Below are 13669 nucleotides of genomic sequence, written 5' to 3' on the forward strand. Positions count from 1 at the left end.
CGAAAATCTATCGCCAGTTTTGTACGGCGCAGCGCGGCGCGGCTCGGAACATACTGGACCAATTTTTCTGCCCATGTCCCTGGATTTCAACTGCTCTCTGGACATTCATGCCCAGATCTCACAGCTAGCTAGTTGCTATCCGTGTGACTATCGGCTTTCGTCGATTCCGGAGCAAACATAAATTATTCCGGAGCTAGCCAGCTCCGTCAGTCACTCCTGAGTTCCATCAATCACTCCTGGGCTGCAGTCACATATCCGGACCCGTTTTACTGCCTACGCGGAGCCCCACCGGTCCTTCACAACTGGACTGCCGACGTTATCTACCCGAAGGAGTTATCCGGCTGGCTCCTCCGTTGCGACGTTACCTGAACGCCTGCTAACCGTTAGCTGTCTTACCGGCTGCTATCTGAATAGACAATCGGACAATTTATTTATTTTTATTATTATGTTTCTTCTTGGGCCTCTATAACTATATCTATTGTTTTTATTTTTTGTTGTTGTGTGATTTGGACTCATCCCCTCTACCACACGGAACCCCACTAATCTACTGACGGAACGCAAGAGGTGGCTAACAACAGACCTAGCTGTCTAAATCGCTGTGACCACCAACCAACCTCTCCACTCACTGGACCCTTTTGATCACTCAACTAAGGATGCCTCTCCTCAATGTCAATATGTCTTGTCCATTGCTGTTCTGGTTAGTGTTTATTGGCTTATTTCACCACTGTAGAGCCTCTAGTCCTGCTCACTATACCTTATCCAACCTATTAGTTCCACCACCCACACATGCAATGACATCTCCTGGTTTCAATGATGTTTCTAGAGACAATATCTCTCTCTTCATCACTCAATACCTAGGTTTACCTCCACTGTATTCACATCCTACCATACCTTTGTCTGTACATTATACCTTGAAGCTATTTTATCGCCCCCAGAAACCTCCTTTTACTCTCTGTTCCAGACGTTCTAGACAACCAATTCTTATTGCTTTTAGCCGTACCCTTATTCTACTCCTCCTCTGTTCCTCTGGCGATGTAGAGGTGAATCCAGGCCCTGCAGTGCCTAGCTCCACTCCTATTCCCCAGGTGCTCTCTTTTGACGACTTCTGTAACCGTAATAGCCTTGGTTTCATGCATGTTGACATTAGAAGCCTCCTCCCTAAGTTTGTTCTATTCACTTCTTTAGCACACTCTGCCAACCCGGATGTTCTAGCTGTGTCTGAATCCTGGCTTAGGAAGACCACCAAAAATTCAGAAATTTTAATTCCAAACTACAACATTTTCAGACAAGATAGAACTGCCAAAGGGGGCGGTGTTGCAATCTACTGCAAAGATAGCCTGCAGAGTTCTGTCCTACTATCCAGGTCTGTACCCAAACAATTTGAACTTCTACTTTTAAAAATCCACCTCTCTAAAAACAAGTCCATTGCTGCCTGCTATAGACCACCCTCTGCCCCCAGCTGTGCTCTGGACACCATATGTGAACTGATTGCCCCCATCCATCTTCAGAGCTCGTGCTGCTAGGCGACCTAAACTGGAACATGCTTAACACCCCAGCCATCCTACAATCTAAACTTGATGCCCTCAATCTCACACAAATTATCAATGAACCTACCAGGTACCTCCCCAAAGCCTTAAACACGGGCACCCTCATAGATATCATCCTAACCAACTTCCCCTCTAAATACACCTCTGCTGTCTTCAACCAAGATCTCAGCGATCACTGCCTCATTGCCTGCATCCGTAATGGATCAGCGGTCAAACGACCTCCACTCATCACTGTAAAACGCTCCCTGAAACACTTCAGCGAGCAGGCCTTTCTAATCGACCTGGCCGGGGTATCCTGGAAGGATATTGATCTGATCCCGTCAGTAGAGGATGCCTGGATATTTTTTTTAAATGCGTTCCTAACCATCTTAAATAAACATACCCCATTCAAGAAATTTAGAACCAGGAACAGATAAAGCCCTTGGATCTCCCCAGACCTGACTGCCCTTAACCAACACAAAAACATCCTATGGCATTCTGCATTAGCATCGAACAGCCCCCCGTGATATGCAGCTGTTCAGGGAAGCGAGAAACCATTATACACAGGCAGTTAGAAAAGCCAAGGCTAGCTTTTTCAAGCAGAAATTTGCTTCCTGCAACACTAACTCAAAAGTTCTGGGACACTGTAAAGTCCATGGAGAATAAGAACACCTCCTCCCAGCTGCCCACTGCACTGAAGATAGGAAACACTGTCACCACTGATAAATCCACCATCATTGAGAATTTCAATAAGCATTTTTCTACGGCTGGCCATGCTCTCCACCTGGCTACTCCTACCCCGGTCAACAGCACTGCATCCCCAACAGCAACTCGCCCAAGCCTTCCCCATTTCTCCTTCTCCCAAATCCGTTCAGCTGATGTTCTGATAGAGCTGCAAAATCTGGACCCCTACAAATCAGCCGGGCTAGACAATCTGGACCCTTTCTTTCTAAAATTATCTGCCGAAATTGTTGCCACCCCTATTACTAGCCTGTTCAACCTCTCTTTCGTGTCGTCTGAGATTCCCAAAGATTGGAAAGCAGCTGCGGTCACTCTTGACCCAATCTGCTACAGACTTATATCTATCCTACCATGCCTTTCTAAGGTCTTCGAAAGCCAAGTCAACAAACAGATTACCGACCATTTCGAATCTCACCATACCTTCTCTGCTATGCAATCTGGTTTCAGAGCAGGTCATGGGTGCACCTCAGCCACGCTCAAGGTCCTAAACGATATCTTAACCGCCATCGATAAGAAACATTACTGTACAGCCGTATTCATTGATCTGGCCAAGGCTTTCGACTCTGTCAATCACCACATCCTCATCGGCAGACTCAACAACCTTGGTTTCTCAAATGATTGCCTCGCCTGGTTCACCAACTACTTCTCTGATAGAGTTCAGTGTGTCAAATCGGAGGGTCTGCTGTCCGGACCTCTGGCAGTCTCTATGGAGGTGCCACAGGGTTCAATTCTTGGACCGACTCTCTTCTCTGTATATATCAATGAGGTCGCTCTTGCTGCTGGTGAGTCTCTGATCCACCTCTACGCAGACGACACCATTCTGTATACTTCTGGCCCTTCTTTGGACACTGTGTTAACAACCCTCCAGGCAAGCTTCAATGCCATACAACTCTCTTTCCGTGGCCTCCAATTGCTCTTAAATACAAGTAACACTAAATGCATGCTCTTCAACCGATCGCTACCTGCACCTACCCGCCTGTCCAACATCACTCTCTGACTTAGAATACGTGGACAACTACAAATACTTAGGTGTCTGGTTAGACTGTAAACTCTCCTTCCAGACCCATATCAAACATCTCCAATCCAAAGTTAAATCTAGAATTTGCTTCCTATTTTTGCAACAAAGCATCCTTCACTCATGCTGACAAACATACCCTTGTAAAACAGGCTATCCTACCAATCCTCGACTTTGGCGATGTCATTTATAAAATAGCCTCCAATACCTTACTCAACAAATTGGATGCAGTCTATCACAGTGCAATCCGTTTTGTCACCAAAGACCCATATACTACCCACCATTGCGACCTGTACGCACTCGTTGGCTGGCCCTCGCTTCATACTTGTCGCCAAACCCACTGGCTCCATGTCATCTACAAGACCCTGCTAGGTAAAGTCCCCCCTTATCTCAGCTCGCTGGTCACCATAGTATCTCCCACCTGTCCCACCGGTATCTCTCTCTAGTCACCCCCAAAACCAATACTTTCTTTGGTCGCCTCTCCTTCCAGTTCTCTGCTGCCATTGACTGGAACGAACTACAAAAATCTCTGAAACTGGAAACACTTATCTCCCTCACTAGCTTTAAGCACCAGCTGTCAGAGCAGCTCACAGATTACTGCACCTGTACATAGCCCACCTATAATTTAGCCCAAACAACTACCTCTTTCCCAACTGTATTTAATTTATTTATTTATTTTGCTCCTTTGCACCCCATTATTTTTATTTCTACTTTGCACATTCTTCCATTGCAAAACTACCATTCCAGTGTTTTACTTGCTACATTGTATTTACTTTGCCACCATAGCCTTTTTTGCCTTTACCTCCCTTCTCACCTCATTTGCTCACATTGTATATAGACTTGTTTATACTGTATTATTGACTGTATGTTTGTTTCACTCCATGTGTAACTCTGTGTCGTTGTATCTCGAACTGCTTTGCTTTATCTTGGCCAGGTCGCAATTGTAAATGAGAACTTGTTCTCAACTAGCCTACCTGGTTAAATAAAGGTGAAATAAAATGTTAAACACACACACACTGACCCCCCCCCCCACCGCCACACACACAGTGCTGCTCTCTCCACCTCTGCCTACACACACACTGCTGCTCTCTCCACCTCCACCTACACACACACACTGCTGCTCTCTCCACCTCCACCTACACACACTGCTGCTCTCTCCACCTCCACCTCCACCTACACACACACACACTGCTGCTCTCTCCACCTCCACCTACACACACTGCTGCTCTCTCCACCTCCGCCACACACACACTGCTGCTCTCTCCACCTCCACCTACACACTGCTGCTGCTCTCTCCACCTCTGCCTACACACTGCTGCTGCTCTCTCCACCTCTGCCTACACACACAGCTGCTCTCTCCACCTCTGCCTACACACACAGCTGCTCTCTCCACCTCTGCCTACACACTGCTGCTCTCTCCATCTCCGCCTACACACACTGCTGCTCTCTCCACCTCCGCCTACACACTGCTGCTCTCTCCATCTCCGCCTACACACTGCTGCTGCTCTCTCCACCTCTGCCTACACACACAGCTGCTCTCTCCACCTCTGCCTACACACACAGCTGCTCTCTCCACCTCTGCCTACACACTGCTGCTCTCTCCACCTCTGCCTACACACTGCTGCTCTCTCCACCTCTGCCTACACACACACACACTGCTGCTCTCTCCACCTCTGCCTACACACTGCTGCTCTCTCCACCTCTGCCTACACACTGCTGCTCTCTCCACCTCTGCCTACACACTGCTGCTCTCTCCACCTCTGCCTACACACTGCTGCTGCTCTCTCCACCTCTGCCTACACACACACTGCTGCTCTCTCCACCTCCGCCTACACACACAGTGCTGCTCTCTCCACCTCTGCCTACACACTGCTGCTCTCTCCACCTCTGCCTACACACTGCTGCTGCTCTCTCCACCTCTGCCTACACACACACTGCTGCTCTCTCCACCTCCGCCTACACACTGCTGCTCTCTCCACCTCTGCCTACACACACTGCTGCTCTCTCCACCTCTGCCTACACACACACTGCTGCTCTCTCCACCTCTGCCTACACACACACACACTGCTGCTCTCTCCACCTCTGCTGCTCTCTCCACCTCTGCCTACACACAGTGCTGCTCTCTCCACCTCTGCCTACACACACACACACTGCTGCTCTCTCCACCTCTGCCTACACACACAGCTGCTCTCTCCACCTCCGCCTACACACTGCTGCTCTCTCCACCTCCGCCTACACACTGCTGCTCTCTCCACCTCTGCCTACACACACACACACTGCTGCTCTCTCCACCTCTGCCTACACACACAGCTGCTCTCTCCACCTCCGCCTACACACTGCTGCTCTCTCCACCTCCGCCTACACACTGCTGCTCTCTCCACCTCCGCCTACACACTGCTGCTCTCTAAAATGTTCAGTAAAAACACATGGATCCAACAGGGAGGAAAATGGATTATGTCTGATAAAATACAGTAAGTCTCAATGTGTAAAGCCCTGTTCTCTGATAAAATACAGTAAGTCTCAATGTGTAATGACTGAAGCCCTGTTCTCTGATAAGATACAGTAAGTCTCAATGTGTCATGACTAAAGCCCTGTTCTCTGATAAAATACAGTAAGTCTCAATGTGTAAAGCCCTGTTCTCTGATAAAATACAGTAAGTCTCAATGTGTAAAGCCCTGTTCTCTGATAAGATACAGTAAGTCTCAATGTGTAAAGCCCTGTTCTCTGATAAGATACAGTAAGTCTCAATGTGTCATGACTAAAGCCCTGTTCTCTGATAAAATACAGTAAGTCTCAATGTGTAAAGCCCTGTTCTCTGATAAAATACAGTAAGTCTCAATGTGTAATGACTGAAGCCCTGTTCTCGTTCTCAACTAACATCAAGGCGGTGGCCCGTTCCTGTAGGTTCATGCTCTACAACATCCGCAGAGTACGACCCTGCCTCACACAGGAAGCGGCACAGGTCCTAATCCAGGCACTTGTCATCTCCTGTCTGGATTACTGCAACTCGCTGTTGGCTGGGCTCCCTGCCTGTGCCATTAAACCCCTACAACTCATCCAGAACGCCGCAGCCCGTCTGGTGTTCAACCTTCCCAAGTTCTCTCACGTCACCCCGCTCCTCCACTCTCTCCACTGGCTTCCAGTTGAAGCTCGCATCCGCTACAAGACCATGGTGCTTGCCTACGGAGCTGTGAGGGGAACGGCACCTCAGTACCTCCAGGCTCTGATCAGGCCCTACACCCAAATAAGGGCACTGCGTTCATCCACCTCTGGCCTGCTCGCCTCCCTACCACTGAGGAAGTACAGTTCCCGCTCAGCCCAGTCAAAACTGTTCGCTGCTCTGGCTCCCCAATGGTGGAACAAACTCCCTCACAACGCCAGGACAGCGGAATCAATCACCACCTTCCGGAGACACCTGAAACCCCACCTCTTTAAGGAATACCTAGGATAGGATAAAGTAATCCTTCTCACCCCCCCCCCTTAAAATATGTAGATGCACTATTGTAAAGTGGCTGTTCCACTGGATGTCATAAGGTGAATGCACCAATTTGTAAGTCGCTCTGGATAAGAGCGTCTGCTAAATGACTTAAATGTTAAAAAAAATGTAAAATACAGTAAGTCTCAATGTGTAAAGCACTGTTCTCTGATAAAATACAGTAAGTCTCAATGTGTAAAGCCCTGTTCTCTGATAAAATACAGTAAGTCTCAATGTGTAATGACTGAAGCCCTGTTCTCTGATGAAATACAGTAAGTCTCAATGTGTAATGACTAAAGCCCTGTTCTCTGATGAAATACAGTAAGTCTCAATGTGTAATGACTAAAGCCCTGTTCTCTGATAAAATACAGTAAGTCTCAATGTGTAATGACTGAAGCCCTGTTCTCTGATGAAATACAGTAAGTCTCAATGTGTAATGACTAAAGCCCTGTTCTCTGATGAAATACAGTAAGTCTCAATGTGTCATGACTAAAGCCCTGTTCTCTGATAAGATACAGTAAGTCTCAATGTGTCATGACTAAAGCCCTGTTCTCTGATAAGATACAGTAAGTCTCAATGTGTCATGACTAAAGCCCTGTTCTCTGATAAAATACAGTAAGTATCAATGTGTAAAGCACTGTTCTCTGATAAAATACAGTAAGTCTCAATGTGTAAAGCCCTGTTCTCTAATAAAATACAGTAAGTCTCAATGTGTCAATACTAAAGCCCTGTTCTCTGATAAAATACAGTAAGTCTCAATGTGTAAAGCACTGTTCTCTGATAAAATACAGAAAGTCTCAATGTGTAAAGCCCTGTTCTCTGATAAAATACAGTAAGTCTCAATGTGTAAAGCCCTGTTCTCTGATAAAATACAGTAAGTCTCAATGTGTCATGACTAAAACACTATTTCTTCTAGTACTATTACTAGCTAGACAGGCTACAGAAAGACCTTGTATAATGAAGGTGTTGCCTCTCACAATGGAAATCACTGAAATCAGTGGGAAAACGAATGCTTGTACATCCCGTAACCATGTGAAGCCATTGAGGAGGCAAAATGAAGAGAACAGTTGCTGAGTCTCTTCTTAAACTGTAAAAAGGTTGCAAGATTGAATCCCCCGAGCTGACAAGGTACAAATTTGTCGTTCTGCCCCTGAACGAGGCAGTTAACCCCACTGTTCCCAGGCCGTCATTGAAAATAATAATTTGTTCTTAACTGACTAGTTAAATAAAGGTACAATAAAATGTAAAAACCCAGCTAAACAGACTGTTACTGTCAGCCATTCTCTGGATTTATGGTGCTTTCAAGACAACCAGAAAAACATGGTTGAATGCACACACACACACACACACACACACACACACACACACACACACACACACACACACACACACACACACACACACACACACACACACACACACACACACACACACACACACACACACACACACACACACACACACACACACACACACACACACACACACACACACGTCTGAGATTTCCAAGTTTCCAGCTGTTTTTGAAAGCAGCAGAAGTCATGCTGGGCCAATGAATTCAACCTTTTCAGGCCCATGGTGTTGCGTGTGAACATTTATCCTTTTAAGCTCGGTAAAAGAGATCCTTTCAGACAGATGTTTTAAATCCTTAAACCCAGACTTGATTCACACACCCTCTCCACTGAATAGCCGTCTGGGGAAGCAAAATAGTGATTGTTTCGCGATACTTGTACTTAGCGATTCATTCCTTCCAAACCACTCATTGCTGAATTTTTTTTGCGATTTTTGACTCGTTGCGTAATGTTTATGTCCAATGAGCACTGATATGTTTTATCGATAATTTATCTTCACACGACGAAGGGTTGAAAAGGATTTGCCAAAAGATTGACGTGATTCATGACGATGACTGCTCGTCTAGCGCGCTAGCTAAGATTTTGAATGTGTGATGTTGACGTGATCAGCACTGAGCTTGAAACACCTGAGCTGCCTTGCTCAAGAAAGAGACCGTGTTTGTATGCGTCTTTATTAAAAACATTTATAAATTGTTGTTTTTTTACATTGTTTGCAAACTAATATGACACAAAATGTGTTTTTCATAAACAGGTGGGGCTCAAAACAAATGATCTGTATGACGGGTCACCATTGTCATTATGTACCTTTCATCACCACAGCCGCGTTTAAAGCACACGTCGCTGAACAATTCAACTCTTTTTGTCACTTGATTTATGGAAATTCACATTAAATATTCAGTTCACGAGCCCTGACTAATGTCTCTAGGGCAACAGGGTAGGTGACCCTGGTTAATGTCTCTAGGGCAACAGGGTAGGTGACCCTGGCTAATGTCTCTAGGGCAACAGGGTAGGTGACCCTGACTAATGTCTCTAGGGCAACAGGGTAGGTGACCCTGGCTAATGTCTCTAGGGCAACAGGGTAGGTGACCCTGGCTAATGTCTCTAGGGCAACAGGGTAGGTGACCCTGGCTAATGTCTCTAGGGCAACAGGGTAGGTGACCCTGGCTAATGTCTCTAGGGCAACAGGGTAGGTGACCCTGGCTAATGTCTCTAGGGCAACAGGGTAGGTGACCCTGGCTAATGTCTCTAGGGCAACAGGGTAGGTGACCCTGGCTAATGTCTCTAGGGCAACAGGGTAGGTGACCCTGGCTAATGTCTCTAGGGCAACAGGGTAGGTGACCCTGGCTAATGTCTCTAGGGCAACAGGGTAGGTGACCCTGACTAATGTCTCTAGGGCAACAGGGTAGGCGACCCTGGACAGTGGTTGGATAACCCTGACTTAGAGGATCTAAAACAAGGGTAGGCGACCCTGGACAGTGGTTGGATAACCATGACTTAGAGGATCTAAAACAAGGGTAGGCGACCCTGGACAGTGGTTGGATAACTCTGACTTAGAGAATCTAAAACAAGGGTAGGCGACCCTGGACAGTGGTTGGATAACCCTGACTTAGAGAATCTAAAACAAGGGTAGGCGACCCTGGACAGTGGTTGGATAACCCTGACTTAGAGAATCTAAAACAAGGGTAGGCGACCCTGGACAGTGGTTGGATAACCCTGACTTAGAGGATCTAAAACAAGGGTAGGCGACCCTGGACAGTGGTTGGATAACCCTGACTTAGAGAATCTAAAACAAGGGTAGGCGACCCTGGACAGTGGTTGGATAACCCTGACTTAGAGAATCTAAAACAAGGGTAGGCGACCCTGGACAGTGGTTGGATAACCCTGACTTAGAGAATCTAAAACAAGGGTAGGCGACCCTGGACAGTGGTTGGATAACCCTGACTTAGAGGATCTAACACAAGGGTAGGCGACCCTGGACAGATCCTGGTTCGATTCCAGGCCGTATCACAACCGGCCGTGATTGGGAGCTACATAGGGCGGCACACAATTGGCCCAGTATCGTCCCGGTTAGGGTTTGGCCAGAGTATGTCGTCATTGTAAATAAGAATTTGTTCTTAACTGACTTGCCTGGTGAAATAAAATAAATAAATAAAAGTTATAGAAACATCTCAAGGTTGATCAATAGAAACAAGATCAATTTCGAGCCTCATATCAAAGGTTTCACTTTGTCATTAAGGGGGTATTGTGTGTAGATTAATGAGAAAAACATATTTAATTCATTTTAGAATAAGGCTGTAACGTAACAAAATGTGGATAAAGTCAAGGGGTCTGAATACTTTCTGAATGCAGTGTAAGAGGGAGTAATTAACTTAATACTTCATATGTAGTAGTACTTAACACTAGGGTAGAGGGGAATACTATATATGTAGTAGTACTTAACACTAGGGTAGAGGGGAATAATTAATATGTAGTATTACTTATCACTAGGGTAGAGGGGAATAATTAATATGTAGTAGTACTTACCACTAGGGTAGAGGGGAATAATTAATATGTAGTATTACTTATCACTAGGGTAGAGGGGAATAATTAATATGTAGTAGTACTTACCACTAGGGTAGAGGGGAATAATTAATATGTAGTAGTACTTACCACTAGGGTAGAGGGGAATAATTAATATGTAGTATTACTTATCACTAGGGTAGAGGGGAATAATTAATATGTAGTAGTACTTACCACTAGTGTAGAAGGGAATACTAAATATGTAGCAGTACTTATCACTAGGGTAGAGGGGAATAATTAATATGTAGTAGTACTTACCACTAGTGTAGAGGGGAATACTAAATATGTAGCAGTACTTAACACTAGGGTAGAGGGGAATACTAAATATGTAGCAGTACTTAACACTAGTGTAGAGGGGAATACTAAATATGTAGCAGTACTTATCACTAGGGTAGAGGGGAATAATTAATATGTAGTAGTACTTACCACTAGTGTAGAGGGGAATACTAAATATGTAGCAGTACTTAACACTAGGGTAGAGGGGAATACTAAATATGTAGCAGTACTTAACACTAGTGTAGAGGGGAATACTAAATATGTAGCAGTACTTAACACTAGGGTAGAGGGGAATACTTAATATGTAGTAGTACTTATCACTAGTGTAGAGGGGAATACTAAATATGTAGCAGTACTTAACACTAGGGTAGAGGGGAATACTAAATATGTAGTAGTACTTATCACTAGGGTAGAGGGGAATACAAAATATGTATTATTACTTAACACTAGGGTAGAGGGGAATACTTAATATGTAGTAGTACTTATCACTAGTGTAGAGGGGAATACTAAATATGTAGCAGTACTTAACACTAGGGTAGAGGGGAATACTAAATATGTAGTAGTACTTATCACTAGGGTAGAGGGGAATACTAAATATGTAGCAGTACTTAACACTAGGGTAGAGGGGAATACTAAATATGTAGTAGTACTTATCACTAGTGTAGAGGGGACAAAAATCTTCATGATGTCTACATCTTAAAGACATGCAGACATCTTAAAGACATGCAGACATCTTAAAGACATGCAGACATCTTAAAGACATGCAGACATCTTAAAGACAGCTTGGGATGTTGGTTGGTGTGGCTAAAATGCCAGGGCAGAGTTTTTGTCCCAGTCCGCCCCTGCACACACACACACACACACACACACACACACACACACACACACACACACACACACACACACACACACACACACACACACACACACACACACACACACACACACACACACACGGACACACTTCACCTGTATGAGACACTTGCTGACATCCGAGGCGCAGAGGGCCTTGTTGCAGGCGCTGGTCTGAGACGGTTCTGATAGGACCATGAGGAAGAGGAGGAGGGCAGCTGAGGCTGGAACCAGAACATACAGCTGACCAGGCCTCATCCTGACAGTCAGCTAGTAGGCTGGACACACACACCTGGTGGTCCGGTTGTCTCCACACGCACACACACACACACACAGCAACACACTGTCTGTCCACCTGGGTCAACGTAAGAAAAAATGGTGTCAGTGCTGGGAGGTGGAATGGGTTTAAATCAATAAACACAAGCAGGTCTATAGACAGATACCAGACATACAGACAGGTCTATAGTCATATACCAGACAGACAGACAGGTCTATAGTCATATACCAGACAGACAGACAGGTCTATAGACATATAACAGACAGACAGGTCTATAGACATATACCAGACAGACAGGTCTATAGACATATACCAGACAGACAGGGGGGTCTATAGACATATACCAGACAGACAGACAGGTCTATAGACATATACCAGACATGTCTATAGACATATACCAGACAGGGGGGGGTCTATAGACATATACCAGACAGACAGACAGGTCTATAGACATATACCAGACAGACAGACAGGTCTATAGACATATACCAGACAGACAGACAGGTCTTTAGACATATACCAGACAGACAGACAGGTCTATAGACATATACCAGACAGACAGACAGGGGGTCTATAGACATATACCAGACAGACAGGTCTATAGACATATACCAGACAGACAGACGGGTCTATAGACATATACCAGACAGACAGACAGGTCTATAGACATATACCAGACAGTAAGACAGGTCTATAGACATATACCAGACAGACAGGAGGGTCTATAGACATATACCAGACAGACAGACAGACAGGTCTATAGACATATACCAGACAGACAGACAGACAGGTCTATAGACATATACCAGACAGACAGACAGACAGGTCTATAGACATATACCAGACATACAGACAGGGGGGTCTATAGACATATACCAGACATACAGACAGACGGGTCTATAGACATATACCAGACAGACAGACAGGTCTATAGACATATACCAGACAGACAGACAGGTCTATAGACATATACCAGACATACAGACAGGTCTATAGACATATACCAGACAGACAGACAGGTCTATAGACATATACCAGACAGACAGGGGGGTCTATAGACATATACCAGACAGACAGGGGGGTCTATAGACATATACCAGACAGACAGGTCTATAGACATATACCAGACAGGGGGGTCTATAGACATATACCAGACAGACAGACAGGTCTATAGACATATACCAGACATACAGACAGGTCTATAGACATATACCAGACAGACAGACGGGTCTATAGACATATACCAGACAGACAGGTCTATAGACATATACCAGACAGACAGGTCTATAGACATATACCAGACAGACGGGTCTATAGACATATACCAGACAGACAGACAGGTCTATAGACATATACCAGACATACAGACAGGTCTATAGACATATACCAGACAGACAGACGGGTCTATAGACATATACCAGACAGACAGACGGGTCTATAGACATATACCAGACAGACAGATGGGTCTATAGACATATACCAGACAGACAGACGGGTCTATAGACATATACCAGACAGACAGACGGGTCTATAGACATATACCAGACAGACAGGGGGGTCTATAGACATATACCAGACAGACAGACAGGTCTATAG

General features: G+C 45.3%; 1 protein-coding gene across 1 annotated transcript in view; it reads right to left on the reverse strand.

Moving 5' to 3' along the window:
• Positions 1-13669, reverse strand: part of LOC124009950 (twisted gastrulation protein homolog 1-A-like) — a 71476-nt gene that overhangs the window by 27327 nt on the left and 30480 nt on the right. The window contains exon 2 of the mRNA XM_046322210.1: positions 11914-12151. Coding sequence (XP_046178166.1) covers positions 11914-12054 — 141 coding nt within the window. The 5' untranslated portion in view covers positions 12055-12151. The remainder of the gene's footprint in view (positions 1-11913; positions 12152-13669) is intronic.

The sequence above is a fragment of the Oncorhynchus gorbuscha genome, linkage group LG22 (genome assembly GCF_021184085.1).
Source record: "Oncorhynchus gorbuscha isolate QuinsamMale2020 ecotype Even-year linkage group LG22, OgorEven_v1.0, whole genome shotgun sequence".
NCBI classification, from domain to species: Eukaryota; Metazoa; Chordata; class Actinopteri; order Salmoniformes; family Salmonidae; genus Oncorhynchus; species Oncorhynchus gorbuscha.